At 39.8% G+C, this 21,063-nt stretch overlaps 1 protein-coding gene across 1 annotated transcript; it reads right to left on the reverse strand.

Annotated features, from left to right (window-relative positions):
- Nucleotides 1-10,470: 10,470 nt before the first annotated feature.
- Nucleotides 10,471-12,180, reverse strand: LOC116399137 (ribosyldihydronicotinamide dehydrogenase [quinone]-like). Its single transcript, XM_031876047.1, is given in 7 exon segments — nucleotides 10,471-10,870; nucleotides 11,214-11,315; nucleotides 11,401-11,422; nucleotides 11,424-11,512; nucleotides 11,588-11,715; nucleotides 11,799-11,966; nucleotides 12,121-12,180. Coding segments are annotated over 7 exon segments (813 nt in total). The 5' UTR covers nucleotides 12,125-12,180; the 3' UTR covers nucleotides 10,471-10,570.
- Between the last annotated feature and the right edge of the window lie 8,883 nt (nucleotides 12,181-21,063).

Here is a 21,063-nt window from a genome sequence, read left to right on the forward strand (position 1 = left end):
ATTTTATTATTACAATGTGTTTGATTGTGCGATGTTCATTGCTTCTTGTTGAGCACATGAGAATAAAAAACATTTTGGTAAATGTAACACTAATGTTGACTGTATATGAAGTGTATTCTGTCCTCTCAATATTCACACATTATGTATTGTAGCATGCTGATATATTGTGGCATTTAAAGGCTCAGTTCACCCAAATTATAATAAAGAAAGGAAAAAGCCTTTGATTATTTAGCCTCCATGTAATTTGGTTCAAGCAACGCTAACAGAAACACTGACCACACGAACAAGTATTTAATAAACCCAGCAAGCCACTGAACGGATGAACTGCTAGATTTAGGCAACAGATGACAATATTTTAGATGCATTAATGAACACAATCATAGTGCCACAGAATTTCTCAAGTAATACTGATGATTGATGAGGGGAATAATAGACACGCATGTGTGAGGGGCTTCTGCCAACACCAAGTCAAATCTGTTGTAAAGAGATTCATGTAGGTGAACGCACATTATTTACCTGCTTCAACAGTCAGATGTAAAGTTGAGTTACGACGTCCTCTTCTGTTCTGGGCTTCACAGTAATAATTCCCACTGTGTTCAGCTCTGAAGTCAGTGATGATGAAGATCTGTCCTGGTGCTTTTGGTGAGTCTTCATCCTCCTTGTACCCGGTGTAGTTAGCTGCTGGGTTAGCATCACTGCTACAGGTCAGAGTCACTGAACTGCCCTCCACTATCTCAGCAGAGGGACTCACTGACACAGAGGGAAGCATCTGGAGGAGAAATGAATAAGCATACTTAAAGATTAGAATATATTATCATAGAATATTTACCATTTTAATGAATATATCTGTTTGTTTGTTTCTTTCAGACTATCCCTATTATTTATCACATCAGCTGTCCACAGTGCTGATCCTGGATCTGTCACAGGTGAGACTCCTGCTGGTGGAAACTGACAATAAGAAGCCTTTAATCCTGGGGTGGGCAAACTTTTTGGCTCAGGGGCCACAGTGAGTTTTAAAATTTGACAGACGGGCCGGGCCAGTAGCAGATGGATGGAGAGTGTTTGTGTGAACTAATATAAATTACAAGTAAAAGCCATGACCGAAAAAGTAAAGAAAACTTACATTGCATTTCGGTGGGAACAGTGTTGTTGGTCACCCTTTTTCGCCAGTGCATCAAAGTTTGGTGTCAGTTTGGTTGTGGCAATTCTCAGGACAGATCTGAGGTGTTCATCAGTTAACTGGGATCTGTGGCCTGATTTGTTGATATTGAACACGCTGAACGTCTGTTCACACACGTAGGTAGAGCCAAACAACACCAGCATCCTCTGTGCCATCCTCCTGATGTTTGGAAACTTGGCTTCGCTTAGTGAAGCCTAAAACTTATCCAGTTTAAGGGAGTTGAACTTGAAGATCAATCAGTTCCAATTGCAACTCCTGCGGCGATGTTTCATAGGCTTGTGACAGGGGACATGACACCAGCTGAAGTGACTTGTCCATCTTTTCAAAATCATAGAACCGACGGCAGAATTCTCCGTGCAGGTCGTCCAGCGATTTGCTGTATTTCTTCATATGTCGAGGGGCCTCTTTCAGTGTCGCTAGTGTGGGGAAATGAGCGCATGATTTGTTTGAAATTTGTCTTGAAAAGAAAGTCAACTTGGCTTTGAAGGCTCTCACATTTGTATACATTTCGCACACAAATTGATCCTTCCCTTGTAGCTTCATGTTCAGCTCATTCATGTGTGTCAATATATCCACAGTATTGTTGTGTATTGATATTGTATTATCTGAAAACCACAACGGTTTCTTGGCAAATAAGACATACACCCTTTGATCGCACTTCGGATAAAAAATATTTAGCTGTCCACTCCTCACTAAACACTCGGCACTCACTGTCGACTTCTCTTTTCTTTGGTCCACTCATTGTTACAGAGGGGCTCAATGCAGTGGCAAAGGGGAATTTCATATTTCAAAGATGGCGTTTCAGCATCGTTTTCTAAATGATCTCCGCCCAGACTAAAACACCTGAAAACTAATATCACGTGACTTCACGTGATATTCACGTACACTGGGCATTGTAAATTAAAGCAATAGAGGCTTCTTAGTTTGCTCAGCTGGTTTTTAATGGATCACCGTGTGTCTCACTATATGCATTTGGAACTCCCGTATAACCCAGTATATGCGCAAGCGCATTAGACTACCGTATATGACATCTCCCCCTCTTTTGAGTGTTATGTCAATAACATCAAAGGAACACTTTAACTGAGAATGGCTATTCAGACAGCACACAACATAAACCAAGATTAACTCAAATTAACTCAAATGGAGACATTTCAACATACACTGGTCTCTTTCCAATCAACCAACAAATAAACATTATCAACATCAATGGCTGTACAACTTTCTTTTTTTCACAAATCAACATTATCACATCCATGTCAGTACAACTTTTCTTTTCTGTTCCAGCGGTGCTCTCGCTTGAGATCACCGCTGGCAAAGACCATGACTTTTCATGGTCCAACTTGGAGAATACAACATCTCCTGGTCGCAGGGCAGGTAAGGGCCTGGCTCCATGACGGCGGTTGAAGTAGTGAGCCTGTTTAGCCTTTTCCCTCCCGTCCCTCTCTTTCACAGCTGTCCTGCTGGGCCCTTTGGGTAGGAGATTATTCTCCAGAGTGGGGAGTGTGGTTCTGATTTTCCTCCCCATCAACAGCTCGGCTGGACTGAAGCCTGTGGTGGAGCAGGGAGTGGACCTATAGCTCATCAGAGCCATCACAGGATCTTCTTGCTTGAGAATTTTCTTTGCCATCTGTACGGCTCTCTGCATGCCCATTGCCCTGTGGGTGGTGAGGGCTGGATGTGCAGTGCTTGAAGTCGAGCTGCCTCACACACTCCTTGAACTCCACACTTGAAAATTGGGGTCCATTATCGCTCACCACCTCATCTGGAATGCCAAACCTGGCGAAGACTGTTTTCAGTCTTTGGATAACGTATGCACTCGTTGTCAAGGGCAGCTACAGTATCTCTAGAAACCTGGAGTAATAATCTGAGATTACCAGGTATTTGTGGTGGTTGTGCTCACAAAGGTCCATTGCAATTCTCTTCCAGGGTCGCTCCGGAAGCGGTGTGGAAATGAGAGGTTCCTTTTGTTGTATTCTTTTCAGTTCACAGCACGCCTGACATGACGTCATGAGCTTGTTTATCTCCGTAGAGAGTCCGGGCCACCACACAGATGAGCACGCTCTCTCCCTACATTTGACTAGGCCCTGGTGCCCTTCGTGAATTTTCTGAAGGATCTCAGCTCTCATTGGTCTTGGCACAACAATCCTGCTTCCTCTGAGGACAAGGCCATTGTGTTCTGATAGCTCTGATTTCACTTGGACGTACTCTCTCGCGTCCATGGGCACATTGCTTAACACTATTATTATTATTTTATTAGATTCCCTCTCTGTGAAAGAAATCCGCCCAACACTGCACCAGGTAGGCTATCACAAGAGGTTTATGTAAAAGGCATGCAGGAGGTGGACACCTGCACGAATAACTTTCCATTCCTGCATGATGGCACATTTGCAGTAACAGTAACTGTGACAGAATTCATTGAAATTCTTGGTAGTTTTTATTTTTTTTAAACAATGGGCCCTTGAATTCAGACAGTTAGACAAAAGTCGGCTTCTCTTTACTAGCCCACGACAATTCATTTTAATGTATTACCGGCAGCTTTTATTTCAAGGTTATTTATATTCATTTTATTCATTCATTGTCATACAACAGGGTTACACAACCAAGTGTAGATTGCAGGCCCATTTTGATACATAAACAATCAAATATCATCAAAACAAACAAACTAAATATGAACTGATCTGGCGTACGCCACAGCCAATTGACCGTTTAACATGTTTCATTCATGTCTTCCAGTAAGTAATTGGTAACACTGCAGAGTTCGATTTTATTACTAATAAAGCAGCCGAAGCAAAAAAAAAGCTAAAACAATGCATGTATCTTTTTGTTTTCTACGGTCTCCAGAGGTCATCTTGGGACTTCTCACTAACACAGCCGTTGACATGTGGTCTTTGGGCTGCATTGCTGCGGAGCTGTCCTGGGCCATGTGCTGTACCCGGGCTGCAGCGAGTTCCACGTGGTAAGTGTTACGCGTGAAACAGTGAAATGAAGTCTTTTGTGTACATGGATACGATTTTTCTTGTTTCTGTGTGTCGCTCAGCATGAAGACCATGGAAGGTCAATTAGGAACCTTTCATTGGTGGTGGACTCGCGATTTAAACACATCCACTTGACCGCAAAATTTTTTTAAATAAATCCAATTGAAATACTTCTATTTGAAAGTTTACTGAGCGACACGAAAGAAATGGCAAAATGTGTGTCCATGTTCATGAATCACTCGATCAAAATGTCTGAACTATTTCATGAACTGCTTGTGTCTATTGTGTATGAGCTATGAAAACTAACATAACCATGAACATGCTCACACTTTTTTATTACTTTATATTAGGTTATGCACAGCAGCTTGAACAGCATTTTAGAGGAACATTTGTATTCGCTTTCTTTACAAAAGTTACGTGAGAAGATCAATAAATGAATAAATCCGGTTGTCTCTTGTATGAGTAATCGTGTGACGCTTCAGAGCTGACTTGTGCCGAAATCTTTCATCTTTTATCCAAAATAAGTCCAGACGTCTAATTTCTGATTTCTTTCTCCGATGTCTCCATCTTTGTTTTGACCAACTTCCTACCAATCACGCTGACCCGGCACCTCTGCTGACCTCACCAGAAAACAACTCAGCACCATCTAGTGGACTCAAAAAGCAATTGATTTTATTTTTCTAGTAGGCTCCCAAAAAGTTTATAGTTTATATAATAAAAGATCGATACTTGGCTTCAGTGTATCGATACAATATTGCCACTCAAAATATCGCGATACTATGCTGTATCGGTTTTTCCCCCCACCCCTAGAACCTATAGGTCAAGGTTGAACCCCCCCACCCCCTCCTACACACACACACATGATTGTTTGTTGCTTTTAGGTAGTATGCTTGTAGTAATTGTTTGTTTGTTGATGTATATTATTGACTTATGAGCAGTATTGTTGAGTATAAACTGATATATTTTAGGGAGCAGTGTTCTGTGATGATTTTGTACATTAGTGTTGTGATAACAGCTGGATGTTATAGTCAGTGCTACTTCACCGCCATACACTGCACCCCCTTTCCATTGTAGCAATGGACCCAGATAATATAATGTTTAATCAACTCTTATGTGACCATGAACATATGAATCATTTTAGAATTCAACAAGCTGCAAAATCCACGTGGTGTTATCAAAGAGAACAACATGTGAATATCTTCTGTCATAAAGAAGCTGAGAGAATAAACAGTGAACCAACCTGCTCTGTGTAACTGGAGCTGAGGGATGAAAACAGCGCGGAGTTGTCTCTGTTGTCGCTCGTTCTCCTCTTTTGAACGAGAAAGTTCATCCTCGTACTCCGCTATGGTTCTTTCAAACAGACCAAAGATCTCCTCAGCAGCCGCAGTTAGTCGCTGGTTGACTAAAGATCTCAGCATTTGGACTTTAGACATGTTCCGACGTGGACAGAACCAGATATAGTCATCTGTAGGCAGGCAACAAAAATATTCAGGTTGAAATAAAAACCCTCTTCTTCAGTGAGATTAAACTTGTATCAACCTACTCATTGCCAGAAGCATTCGCAGCGCAAAAAAATGCAGTGTTACATTTCAAAAAGAGACTAAAACCATGCAGGTAGTGTTCAAGAACAAATGTCACTTCTGCTGAAAACGTTGCACAAATAGCTAAAGAACCAGCCATCAATAACATTTAACATGAACCACGAGCAGCGCAGACAAGAGAAACAATTCAAAATTGATAAAATCTAGTTAACACTAGAAAATTTCGCAAGAAATTTTGACAGTGTGGCTGCTACTGCCCAAAGACATCGATATATATAGTTACACGCTAATATTACCAGTAGTATCATTGAGGTTCAATTGAGATATCGCTTCTCTCTTTTCTGCATTTTAGAACTTTACTCCAACTTTACAAACACACACTCTCAATCAATATTAGCAAGTTCTTCAACGCTGCCTGTCTAGCAGAGTATAATAAAATCACATGAAACAAAGTTATCTGTCAGCCATTTTGTCTTGTCTAAGAAAGAGCTATATCAAAATGCTAGGAGCAATATGCTACGTTTTCCACCCACATACATACACACACAAATAGCAAGCTAATAGCTATCACAGGATTCCAACTTCACACACATTTCTCACAGAAATGATAATAAAAAAACATCAACAGTGAATAGACTGAACTCTTATTTTCTCAAAGATATAGCTTAAAACATTCTCATCTCACACCGTGGCTTTAGAGGGATAGCATGTAGTATTAATAACATAAGCTAATACGTTAGCATGCTAGCAGCGTTTAGCATTCAAACAGCAGTAGGCCTACATGTAATTAGCTCTCCAGCCTGACACTGGCTCATTCCTTAACTATAACCATTCCCTCAAATCATATATATATATATATATATATAGCTCTCATAGAACCGGACTGTCTTTTAGATTAGCATTAGTCAGCAGAATTATTTCAATGAGCTCCGCCATTTTAACAATAGAAGCGCGAAAAAAACTCATTACCGACTACAATGAAATGTCTGCATTTTACAGTTACTAAGGCTTCTCAAGTGAATACAGATGTTATATCTAACATGTTTCTGTTTAAAGTCAGTTTACCTGTAAATATATGACATTTATCAGGTCTGTTGAGAAGCCGCTTTCTCTTTGGAAGACACTTAGCTCATTAGTACTGACAGCTTTCTTCTGCTCTACTTACGTTAGCTACTGATGCTCAGTATACTGCCTAGAGCGCCCTCTGCTGGCGATGTTGGGCATAGCAGAAATAAAATAACGACACATCCCAGTAAAAGACAAAATGACAGCATGATACAGATACTTTCCGTGATATGTGAGTTTCCCTGTTTGTTTAACTTTAATGAACATTTTTATTATGTTGCTTGCAGTTTGAAGAAAGCGTGAGTAGATGAAAGAAGATGAGAGTGGATGATAAGGTATGAAATAAGTGTTTGTTGTGCTCAGGAAGCCTACTGGACACTAACATCTGGCTTGTGTCTTTAGTGGGAAAGGTTACGATCAGCACTCATCAGACAAATGATTGCAGTAGTCTCGGGTATTTATCGGATCCAGCTCCGATCGGCAGTGATGGAAACACCCCACCACGGCACGTTGCAATGACTATTATGACCGATTCTTTGTCATCTCAGACACAAAATCCGTCCGTCGTAGTCCAAGCTGCACTCAAACATCGTTCCAAATCAGTCGGCACCGTGTTTGAAGAAAGACTGAATACGTAACAGATATGAAAAACAAGTAAAAACTAACATTTTCTACCGTTTACTGATTGTGAAGTCGAAGATAACACAACAGAAAAAAACACAGAGAGACATACTCGTCTACTGGCAGTTGGAAAGGAGACTATCACCTATTTTTAACGTGTTCAACATGCAAATTTTGGTGGAAAAATTGTATGAGATGCAAATGCTGGAAGTGAAAGGGGGGGCTTTATGTTTTGTAAATGAACAAGAGGGATTAAATGGCCCCTAATCCATGTGTTGATGAGCACTGTACCCTATTTATCATCAGTCTGGACGGTCACAACAACAGCACGTGACCCTCAATCGGACATGATAGCTGTGCAAGAATTAACCCCAAAACACTGGGACAAATGGCGTACTGCCATGTAGAATTAGGATGAGGTGTGTGTGTGTGTGTACAGGGAACACCACGGTTGTCTTCTAATAGAGGACCAATTCACATCCTGTTCAGCCCAGTGTCACATGTTGAAATCTATTAGTTTGGTTTACAGGGACACGACTTGTCTGTTTTTTAAATGCCAATGGAAAGTCAATTAGGAGACAAATTCGTCTTATGCTTTTACTTTCACAACTAATGTAATAGATGTACTGCTCTGCTATGTCTTTCCTCGTCTCAGCCCCGTGTGTCACGGTGTGTGTACATCTCACTGGAGTCAGGAAACTTGTCAGAATGCCCACATTTGATCGGCTGAGCTGCATCACGTGATGGGATTCACAACACATTGGTCGGTGCAACACCGCTGAACAAGTGCCGTAAATGCTGGAATAATTCCGCTGCATACAAAATATCCTTCAAAATGAAAGCACAAGATTTTTTTTTTTGTCAAGCAATGGCCTGGAACAAAAAAACCACAACAAAAAACAGCTGGGGCTCGCAAGTGTTCTAGGAGGCTACGCTAACTAGCTTAACTGGAAAACAACAGCAGCAACACGCATTCTGCTACACACTCAAGGGCATGGGCCATTCAGATATTAGATGTAAAAAAACAAATGCAGTTGATTTACCAAACTCCATGCTCCTTTCTTTGTTGACAAAGAGTTTAATCCCACGGTTAAATCCAAACTCACAAATCCGTTTCTACTCCTACTTTAACCATTGAGTGATAAAAAAAACAAAGCTAGGTAAAAACATAAATAATCTACACCAAACAAAATGCAAAAAATGTCATAATTTCTTCCATATCTTTCAATTTGTAATCTCACTACTCCGACTAAGCTTTGCCAGTTTATGTTTCGTTTCACGATAGTCACGCACTCACCCACTGACCAATCACAGCACACTCTGCACCTCACTGCAGAGCTGCACCTGAAAACTGAGCTGCATGTAATGCTGACGTAGTTGTAGGCCAGCTAGCAGGCTCTGACACGTCAAAGAATACGCCCAACATGTCAAACTAAAGATCTGATTGGTTGAAGAATATGACAATCAACAATATTGTCCCCGTTCACTTAAACTGCACATGGATGCACTTGTGAGTCTGCAGGCCTCGGGCCTCTCTTCTTACATAGAGACACAGAGGTGGAATCTGATTGGATAAAAGCTCTACTTAAAACAAGCTGTACTGGAAGCAGAGCAACTGAGGAAGACAGGAGCTGTGCAATGAGAAAATAAGATAATGGGAAAAATATTTTTATAGATTATAATACATGTAGTGTATTTAAGAAAAAAATATTAAATTATAAAATAGATGCAACTTTGTGATGCTGTTTAGGCCAGCAGAGAAGGCCCTGCAGGCCCTGACGGCCCACCACTGCTGAAATACCACTTTAAGTCCGGTAACGTTATAAACATTGAGATTAACTACACGGATAAACTGAACTTGAGTATTTTATACTTAGTCTACATTTTGTTTCAAGTTTTGTGTGAGACAGTGAAATGTGAAACTGGTAACTAAAAGTGCTCACAAGCAAGTGTGTGTCACTTTGATGGATCATAATAACACTGCATGTATCTAATCATTTGCAACTTTTAATTGTAGATTGCTTTAACATCATTTTAGAAGTGGGGTGATTCATCCTCCTTGAACTATTTCATCTTCTGACTAAAGAGAACATAAATTAAGAGGCCTCTTTATTTTTTGGTTCCTAATGAATTAAAAACATCTGAACCTGCTTGTACAAAACAAGTTATGCATCATCATTCATAGTGTACAGATCTCAAGATGGATTATTCTTATTTTCTGTTCATGCAACAAATAGTCATGTGATCGGTGGAAACGTGAAATAGTTCTCAAAATAATATAGTAAATTAAAATAAGTTGTGGAAAAAACTGAGATCAAAACATTTTCTTTCCATATCAAGGGATTCAACAATGAAAGCCTTGAGAGGAAAGTGCAATATAGACTCACCTTCAGTCTATATTCCCATACATAGTGTATCTGGCCTGACTTGTGACCAGGTACATTAATAGCATTCCTGGCTGTTAAACTGTATATAATCAGACCAATACATTTCCCCAGTTTAGTTATAATGGGGCCCATACGGTCTGCTATAGCTGACACCTGCGAGTTTCCTGGCAACAGAGTCTTAAAATAATGATTCACCTATTCTGCACCAAAACCAAAAAGCAAACTTGAAATAATGAATCACATATTGACATGACTTTGACCCCTCTTTTTAGTAATTTGTCTTTCTATATGTTCCCAGGCATTGTAGTTTTTTTTTTTTTTAAGGGCAACAGTTGGCCTTTAATATAGGGTATGCTAGCTACTATACAGTCAAAAAAATTCACTACATTTTGTCAGCCAAGTAGAGTTTCCTGAGCCAAAGCCCCTGAAGGCAACATGGTAAAGTGATGTTCACTGAACTGCAAGTTTCTAGCTTGAATAGTTTTTGAAATACATACCAAGCATCGATCATAACCCAGTGACCATACACAGAAATCTGCCTTTATCAGAAATCCTAATGACAAAAAGCTGATTTTTAAAGCGAACCTTTGTAAGACAGAAACTGGCACTCAAGAGTCCTTTACATTATTTCTTGACTCTGCCACTTTTATATGCAAAGAAAACTCAGTACAAGAAATCTGCCCTTCATATCTGAAGCATGACATTGTATATGCATCAAAAACTCATGTAATAGACATCAATATAATTCAAGTCAGCCTTTATTTTTCTGTCACGCAAGGAAATACAGAAGCCCCAATGTCTTCAGACCCCAGCTTTCATCTGGTTGTTGGGTGGTAGTGCCTTTCCCAGGTGGGTCCCAACCGTCAGTCCATACTCCTCGGTGGCATTTTTCTCATGGACCTCAGGCTTCAGCTGGGAACCCTTCTCCCCATCAAAGCAGTCCATGGGAGTGAAGTAAAGTGGTTTTTCACCCAGGACACCTTGCAGTCAGGTACGCCAGCCCTCCAGCATGGTGCTGCGCTCCTCAGAGGAAACGTGAGACGGTGCCCAGAAGATCTGAGGGGCCAGAACCTGGAAGCCACAGTAGTGCAGGATGCCATTCTGGAGAGTTTAAAGTAAATTACTTTTAACTGCTCATTTATTTTTCATATATATTAAAAAAAAAAAAAAAAAAAAAAAAAAAACAAAGGGTTGATTTAGGAGTAGCCATCAGTAAGTTTACAAAATGTAGAATCAGTGTTAGATTTGTCCCTTCTGGGCTACAGTAGAAACAGAGCAAACTCTCAGGCCCAACTCCCTCTTTAGATATGAAGGTCTCATTCTATGCTAGCCAAAACGATTTAAGGTTATTATAGACTGATAAAACATCAGGATTAATATGCATTATAATATATCCTACACTCTAACTTTAATGCTTAGTTGAAGCAATATTCTGATTCAGTACCTGTAGTGGCCACAGTGCGACAGTCATGTCGCCATTAATACCATCTGCACTAAACATGGACTCATGAGACCCAGTGGTGAAGGACAGCATTGCTTTCTTGTCCTGTGCAGAAAGCAAGCAAGTTAGAAAAGTAAATAATGGAACAGTTTCAAACTAGTAATGCAAACAGCTTTATTTGAGCCTTTACCTTGAAGATTCCCTGGCTGTATCCCCTTTCTTGAGTAGGCATAGCCCAGTGTGAGCACCCGGTCGATCCAGCCCTTCATGATGGCAGGAACAGTGAACCAGTACATGGGGAACTGAGAAGTAAGGCAAAGTGTTAGCTTTGAGCATTGAGAGGTTTAACGCACGCATGCCAGTCACCAAGCCTCTACCTGAAAGATGATGAGGTCCGCCTCAGTGAGTTTGCGTTGTTCCTCAGTGATGTCCGCACACAGTTTTCCTTCCTCCCATGCCAGTTTGGTCTCCTCTGCATAACGGAAGTGATCGGAATTCTTGACTTCTGCCGAGACAAATTATTTCATTTAATTCTGAAGTTCAATAAAAAGCTAAACTTCTTCCAATGCCAGGGAGATATTGATATACCGGTGATGTCCTCGGCAGTAGCAGTGGCTTTAAACTTCATGGCGTACAGGTCCGATCCTTCCACTGTGCAGCCCTGACCTGCTAAAACTTCCACAGCAGCATCTTTGGCTGCAGCGTTGAATGAGCCAGTGCTCTGGTGGGCATACACGATAAACACTTTCTTTGCGGCTAAACCAAGGATTAAAGACTGGAAATGAGCACACATTAGGGCAGAAATCTCACAGGTGAAACATTACAGTTCATGAGATCCAACATTACTCAGAACATGACACATCCTGCCCAACCCCTCAGCAAACACAAGAACACATAGTTGATAACTCACCCATTCTGGATACAGATGTCAGCTGTGTTGAATGAGAGAGCAGGTCAGTCTAGAACAGCAGTCAAGATGCTGTTTTATACACCACAAGACTCAACACACAGCCTCCTCACAGGTGCTGTCAATCAGCAATCAAGGTCATTAACCAATCACCTGGCATCTCTCAGAACTCTCATCAACATAGCAACATATCTTTTACTGACCCTGGACAGCATTTTTAAATGGGGAGTGCAATTTATGTACCACTAAAAGCCAAGAAATATGGAGGTTTTTATCAGTGTAACCAGCTATGGCTTTTGCCTGTTTTAAACACAGGATAAACTTACAATAATACTCTTACACCTACATCTTCTACTTCATTGCAGTGTGTGTTTCCCCCATTTCAGCCTGCCCACAAAGAGATGGAGCGTAGGTTTGTCAATGTCGTTAAGAAAATATCACTCTCCTTGACCCCATTTTCAATGTTAACACCAGCCCTGAAGCCGAGACATATCACCTGAAACTCAGAACCTTTACTTGCCTCTCAACAACAGTTCATAATCACAAGTTAAATTGTTTGTGACTCAGATGGAATTACATAAAAATAACTCCCATGAAATTACCTTTCTTGAGTAAAGTGGTTACACAGTATGTACTAGTCCACCAGAGAGCAGCATGCACCAGTAAGTGCCATGTTGTATCACCTGCAGCCAGGAAATCCCCATTTCTCATGACATTGGCATGGTAGCAGGTGCGCCATTGTTCAATTTGAAGGTGTAATAAAAATGTGTGATTCTCAGTACAATACAGTACAATTGTTGTCATGTTTTCAAATGGGTATGTGTGTTGTTGGGCAAAGTGTCTCATAACAGAACAATCTGTTGAACACAGAGCCAAACTGGCTACTATTGTAGATTTGAATGATGTTATGCTCGCTGTAATTTATCACACAGCATTTTGAACGTCATCATGTGCTTTACTTTGTTGCACACTTACTTGGGTTTATTTTATCTCACATGCATGTAGTAGTGCAGAGTTGTAGAAACCAACATCTCCTCTTTTAGTGGATTTGTTGGTCAACTCCCAAACCACCAACATAAAAGCTCATTTGTGTTGCATTCTTTTACTAAACACTGATCAGTTCAGTGTTTAGTGAAGGTTTATGTATGTGTGTTCCAATAACCATACCTCCATTCTATTAATATGCCAGAAAAATATCTAGTATGTCCTAATACATAGTATATCAAATGCAGTTTGCCACAAATACCAGGATGTGCTGCGTCTGGTCGCATTTTGCAGCACGCAAACAACTGGTGATGTCTGAGATGCCATATTTAATTCTGAGGAGAAAACACTGACTGGTTTTGTTTTGATTGTTTTGTGTCTCCAATTCTGTGGTCCTGTGGGTCTAACTTCAAAGGAGTCAGATCCAAATATCTAATCCAGCTTCAAGTCTTTGACCCAACCATTGCTTCAGCAATAGATTCCAATTCCACGTATTGATCATCTCTCCATTGTTTGCAGTTTTGTCTTTGTCATTGCCTCAACACATGCCATTATTGGCATTTAGATATTGGCAACTATGCTTTGATTGATTTGTGTTCCTGATAGCACAACAGTGTTCCTTTGACTTCCCTTTGCTCTTCCTCCTGAATTTATGATGAGCCATGACAAATGACATTACAAGGGATTACGTAATTGATTGATGGGTTGATTGATCCAGTCATTGACGTGGTACACACCCAGACGCCAAAACGCCTTGAAGTAAAGAAATACATGACCAGATCATTTCATTGGAACCCATTGAAGACTAGTCACCACAACCTCATTAGGAATATTTAATTCGACTGAAAATGTTATGGACATGTTTTTATTTGGGTCCTAGGAGAGCCATCTGAAACCCCGTTATTGCTCCATGGAGGACAGCAGAACGATTGACGTTGAACTTGCAGGTTATCAATATTGTCACTGAGCTCTCTCAGAATTTGAGTAATGGGGAATGTGTTCTTTTGGCTGCTTAAACATTTGAACGACAGACCTATCAGTAACTGTAATATGACAAGATGACCTCGTCATATCATAATTTCATTTTGATATTGTGCAATGACTCAAATTTTTCAATGACCTATTTAGGCCAACAGTATGCACCTGACAGTATACTCTTCTACCTCTACTTCGGTTTGTTGCAAAGTAAAAACACAAATGTACCTTGAAGTTATTTTCTATGTAGTTCCTTATTTTGTTGTCATCTGTGCCTCTCCAGTGTTGGTAAGTTCTATATGATCATTTTGAAATAAACTACAGCAGTGTTATAAAAAATGATAATAATGATAATAATTCATTAATTTAGTATTCATTAACGTCACATGTTGTATATATGTAGCATGTTAGAGTTATAAATAACTTGTCCATGTGAGAAACAATAGTTTAATTTAATGACATCACCAAAATAAAAATAAAAAAAAAAAGTTTTTTGTTTTTTTTAAAGCTAATAATGCCAAATTATTTGGGGGGGCTGAAGAACATTTTAGGGAGGCTTCAGCTTCAGCTACCAGAAGCAGCCTCAGTAGCAACACTTCTGGATTGAAGCTGCAGACAGCTGAACTATATTACTTTATCTTTAAATGTTAGTTACAGTGAAGGAGTAAGGCTCCTGAAACTGTATTTCACACATAATATAACATAAAGGTGATCAAGATGGCGCCGCGATGGCAGCCTCAGTAGCCTACTGCGCTCTGTCGTATTTTTTCTGTTTTTGTTTATTTTAAACATCCGACAATCCACTGGTCAAACTTTTTCGCCGTATTTCATTGAACCGGGAAGTTTTACAGAGCTTTTAGTTGGAGGAGCAGCGGCTCTCCTCTGGATTTGCCGGAGATGCAGACGGGGGAAGAGAGCAGGAGCGCTAGTTAAGCTGCGTCAGCGGGGATTCAGAACTGCGCTCCCGTCAATCCATCTGGCAAATGTCCGCTCTCTGGCCAACAAGGTGGATGAACTGCTGCTCCTCAACAAAGCAAACACAGACTTTAGCAGATCCGCCGCCCTGTGCTTCACTGAAACCTGACTCGGTGCGCACATCCCGGACAGCGCAAGGAAAACGAGAGGAGGCGGAATCTGCTTCTATATTAACGAAGGTTGGTGTACAGATGTCACAATGTTGAAGGAATCATGCAGCCCTCACTTAGAATCACTTTGCATATAAACTGTAAACCATTTTATTCACCGTGGGAGTTTTCCTCATTCATTCTGGTCGGTGTTTACATCCCACCTCAGGTCTGTGTGAGTGAGGCACTCCAACACCTGGCTGAGCAGATCACCAACATGGAGCACAAACACCCAGACTCCCTGCTCATTGTTCTTGGGGACTTTAACAGAGCAAACCTCAGCAAATAACTGCCTAAATACACACAACCTGTTCTAACTCTTCACCTCTGGTAGGCACAACAGAGCACATACGCCAAAACCACCAGACCCAGGAACAGCTTCTTTCACTGGTTGTTCAATTCAATTCAATATATTTTTGTATAGCCCAAAATCACAAATGAGGGCTTTACAATATGTACACATCCTCTGTGAGGCGAGAAAGCACAAAGACTCCGGGGAAGAAGTAAAGTTAGTAATGAGCATTAACATCAATTCATACAGAAAGAGATGAAGAAGAGGAGAGAGGAGCTCAGTGTATCCTAGGAAGACCCCTCTGTCACTCTGATGAATAATTAATCAGACATACAGTACTGCACTATTGCCTCCATTTGCACTATCACCTTAATTCCATTGAGACTGTTGCTGTATAGGTTTATGTTCATATATATATATATATATATCTATATAGATATATAGATATATATATATATACTTTTGGATATATATTTATATTTATATTGTACATAGTCTTTAAATGTTTGTACTTACATCTGTTCGACTTTTTTTGTTGTCCTTGTCTTATTTTTTTATATTTTTCTTGTTTATTTCTAAACTTGTGTATGTAAGTTGAGACCAAGGTGGAAACCGGAGTCAAATTCCATGTGTGTATACGCATACATGGACAATCAAGCTGATTCTGATTCTAAATAATCTCAATTAAAATCCTGCTTGAAAACGGTGCTGATGTGATTTAATCTACTAAGTGATTAGATGTTTGAAAGAAAAGCACAAAAAAACAAACCTGATACAATGTTCATATAGAAACCCCAAAAAATAATTGTTTTTTGTTAAAACTTTAGAAACTAAAGAAGAAGAAATGACTTGCTTACATTGTTCTGTCAATTAATTCAAACTTTTTTTACAGACAGATAATTCAATAATAGAAAAATTTGTTGGCTATAGACCAGATTAACAAATATAATCATGCAAATATAACAGAAAATAAAACAATTACAAAGTTCTCTAATCATTCTCTTTGCCTCCCCTCTAGCTTTGAGTTTCTCCCTCATGTGAAGTGGACAGAACTGGGACGTTGGTATTTTCTTTACAGCAAATATGCTGAAGGGGCAGGCCTAAAAATGAAAAGACTGAAGGCATCGACTCTGAACCAACAAGCACAGCACAACACTTGTAGATGAAAAGGGAAGCCTGATCATCAAGGATCTCACACTCAAATCCACAAATGGGGAAGAAGTCGGGCACGAATGATGCAAGAAGAGAGGACGAGGAGGAAGGAAAAGACATTGCTGTTAAAGAGAGATGGACGAGGTAGAGGTGATGGACTATGAGTACAGATGAGAGATATGACAGTTGGGAGGAGGGATGATGGAAGATGAAAAAGGGCCAGTGTCTGGGTATCAAGATGACCCTCTCTAGCCTCTTTCTGGCACCCAGCTGGCATAGCAGCTTCAGTATACTGCTGCGTCAGCACTTAAAGACTGAGAGAGCCTATGTGGCGACTGTGGCTCAGTGGAGAGCAGAGTCGTCCTTCAATCAGAGGTTCGATCCCCGGCTCCGCTAGTAGTACATGCACTGAAAAAAAAGACTTTTTGGCCCTGTAATTATTACCTCGATTATTTTTGTAAATTTTACAAGAAATTATCATTCCAGTGCTTTTACTTTAAAATATCACCTTTTATTTAATGTGTTACTTGGTGTTTGTTTGTAATTATGTATCCTCATTTTTATAAGTACATTTTAATCATTCACACTAAGTAATATCTACTAAACTACTGTATTGAATGCACTACCTGACACAACAAAGTAAAATGTACTTGGGTAATACGAGTAAAACCTGGCAACCTATAGCGCGTACTCAGGGGGTGACGTCAGAGGAGATTTCGCGCTCCTTTCTTCAACGAGACGACGGAACAGCAGAACCTGAAAAAGGACGGCAGCGTTTCACCTGAGGAGAGGAACTTCATGGACGGGAGCCATTGTGGTAGGTTATATGTTTAATTAATGCTCTACGTTGCTGTTGAGCCTTCGGTCAAGTCTGTGTTTGAGTTGTGAACACTGAAGAGTAGCGAACTGGTCAGTTTAGCGTGCTAGCTAGTTAGACTATCGTGCTAGCTAACTTGGGACAGCATTACAGACATGGCTCACGGCGCTACATTTTGTGGACATGTTTTTGGTGGTTTTGGTCACGATTTTACAGGGTTCTCCCTTGAAAAGTTGTTGGCCTGGGGACACGGTGCTCGACCAGCTGCGCTCTGTCGACGAGGGGGAGGGGGAATTACTTCGGTTTTGTGAAGCCCACTTCTGCCACACAGGTGCTTTGCTGTGCTGCGACACACGCACAGCCTGCTTTCTCTCGGACATCCTCAAGTGCAGCCGAGGTCGAATGAGGAAAATGTGACAAGACAGGGAATCATAGCTAAGCAGCAACAAGCACACTGGTCATGTGCTAAAAAATATCCCATACGTGGTGGAATTAGTGACTTTAGAGCGAGTCTAATACACTTAACATTATTTTGTCATATTCTGACATATTTTTACAGTAACTTATTTCTGTCATTAGTTTTAAACTGGTCTCTTATGTCTCTATCCAATGTGGTGTCCTTGATGATTAAGGCTTTGGGCATGAAACAAGGTACCAGTACTGTGTTGAGTTAGTGTCGCATATCAACATGACCAGGCCTGCTGTGTATCTCAGTATTAACGTTATGTTGGCTTGTTTATGTGCTGTTTTTCTGTGTGGGGATAAAACATACTATCAATATGAAGATTTAAGCCAAATTCAGATTTAATGTTGTGTGTTCATGTTTTAACATAATTTCTCTATATATTTCACAGAATATTAAAGGACGTTCACTCTCAGCAAGTTGACATCAACAGTTGACACAAGGTAAAATCAACTTAGTACTGTTATAGTTTAATTAACTTGACATACATTTGAAGTCATAGTTTGTGTTGCTGTGAATAGTACATTATACTGGGAGGACTACTGCATTAATTGTTTTAGCAAGGTACCTCATCTTGATCATGTTGTTTTTTATTGTCTCTTGTTTCAGATCAATGAGGAGTTCAGAAGAATAACCACAGTTCATCTGGAGCGAAACTTTTTGTCGAAATTGGACAATTGCACTATCAACTTTCTGGAGATACTTGGGAGAAAGGGCGGAGTTGCAGGAACCAAGACCCATGCTGGAATCACCCAGCCTGGTAAAGTTTAGATATCTAACATTATATAAAATTATGTTGGGCTCATATACACTGAGAATAGATGCATAATGACGCATTTGAACACATTCGATATTTTTGTTTGTTTCCCCCACTATCGTCATTTTTTGAGAACACATCAGACTCGGAAGATGTAAAAGTGAACATTAGTAAATTTGAATTTCAAAGAAGTCATTGAAGAGGACTATGCTCAACATGTCATGAAGATCCTTGTCATCCATGGAAATGCAACACAGAAAGGCTTCACTCCTGACAATCGTGTTTTTCATCAGAGGGAAAAGAGGTTCTTGATGACTGTCAAAGTGTGGCAAAGGCTTGCCTTCTGCTCATGGGCTATATCTATGTGTATCTAAGTGTTGTCAAGCAATACCCATCGTTTCAAATTAAAAGTGTTTGTTAAATGACTAAACGTTTGTGTTCTTAAATTTCTTATTGGCAGCACTGATTTAGAAATGTTTTGTCTGGCAATGCCAACCAGATTATATATGTTGGTATTTGTGTGTGTCTGTCAGCAGTGACCTCTTTCACCAGTTAACAAGTAAAGCTGCTGTAGTTTAAAAGATGTTTTGTAGAAGTCTTATGTTAAGACAACAGCAGCCCAGTTTAAAAAAAATGCAACATTCATATTTGAACAGTTGTGTAGAGTAGTAGTAGATAAAAGATATATTGTGTAAATATTACTTAATATTTCTCAATTGAAAAAGTAAAGAAAAGCTAGTTAAATATACATGAAACACCTAATTGAGTTTTACTGGGGTTTTGTAATTGGATGCAAAGGTAGCCTGAGTAAAGATTACTGTCAAAGGCTAAGTACATTTTATGTCTAAGGAAGACATTTGCAAGTAAAAGTTACTTGAAAATTTTGGATAAAAAAACAATTCTTACTAGTAAGTAAACTTAACTTGAGAATTCCTGAGTAAAAATTACTCGGAATTTCTGAGTGCAAATTGTTACCTAGCTTTTTTCAAGTAAATGTCACTTTTTTTTTCTTTTTTTTTTCAGTGTGTGGGCAAGACACTTCACCCCGAATTGCTCCCGTAGTTGTGTGTATGAGTGTTGTGTGAATGTTATGGGCATGGTGCCATCAGTGTGTGAATGGGTGAATGATGACATGTAGTGTGAAAGTGCTTTGAGTGGTCGGAAAGACTATGCAAGTACAGTCCATTTACCATTATCTGCTCCATTTTGCAGTGGATGAATCAGACAATAGCGATCAGCTGCTGCGAGAAAACCAAAGGGCAACAAATGAACCGTCCACAAATTTCAATGGCACTCGAGCTTATTGCCATTCGTCAGAGCACTTCTGGCTCATTTTTCTTAATTCATGCTTAATTCATTCGAGATGCTGCCTCCATTCTCAGAGTCTCCACTGGTTTCTAAATAAAGACGAGAGAGGATTGGTGTGCGCTGAAATGCTGACACCAGAGGATGCCAAAAGCTTCTTTCATTCTCTCTCACTGATCTTGTACTGATGCAGTGGCAGGGCTGAGTCACAAGACAGAAACCAAAAGGAACAACACCCCCTCTTGGACAATAAACAGTATCAGACGTGGTGTGTGCTGAATATTACATTTAGGGGACTATCTTCTTCTCTTTCTTCTTTTTCTTCCTCCAAACCATCCCCTCGAGGGTAAAGTGATGAAACAGTGAGTCTCCTCAACAGCTCCAGATATCTGAAACGAGAAAGACGATTCATGTCTCAACTGCTGAAACACAAATGTAAGAAGTAACGTTAGCAACACCAGTGTAGAAATACAGTTACAAGTAAAAGCACAAAAGTATTGGCATCAAAATATACTCAATACCAAAAGAAAAAGTACACATTTTATAGAATGGCCCATTTCAGAATAATATATATTCTATTGCCGGATTAGGATTATTGATGTTCGTTAAACAACATTTAGCTATGCTAACCCACGGCCATGCTAGCTGCTCTGTGAGGCCGCCAATATTTTATGCACCGAAACTCAGATTTCACACTTAAAAAATTATAATCACAAATTGTTTAAAAAAGTAAAAAAGAGACTCACATTTGAACAACACTTACAACAACCTAGTCTACAGCCACGCTAACAGCTCTGGGAGGCTGTAGCCTACTTGGCTTTGAGCTAGCTAAAAGCTAACATTAACCATATTAGCTAATGACGCTCGTGTGCTAATTAGCACTAAAAAAAGTACAGCTATGTATTGATTAATATATATATACAGTTGTGTGAAAAAGTGTTTGCCCCCTTCCTGATTTCTTATTTGTTTGCATGTTTGTCACACTTAAATGTTTCAGATCATCAAACAAATTTAAATATTAGACAAAGATAACACAAGTAAACACAAAATGCAGTTTTTAAATGAAGGTTTTTATTA

This window comes from Anarrhichthys ocellatus, unplaced genomic scaffold, assembly GCF_004355925.1.
Source record: "Anarrhichthys ocellatus isolate YVR2014 unplaced genomic scaffold, GSC_Weel_1.0 scaffold102, whole genome shotgun sequence".
NCBI classification, from domain to species: domain Eukaryota; kingdom Metazoa; phylum Chordata; class Actinopteri; order Perciformes; family Anarhichadidae; genus Anarrhichthys; species Anarrhichthys ocellatus.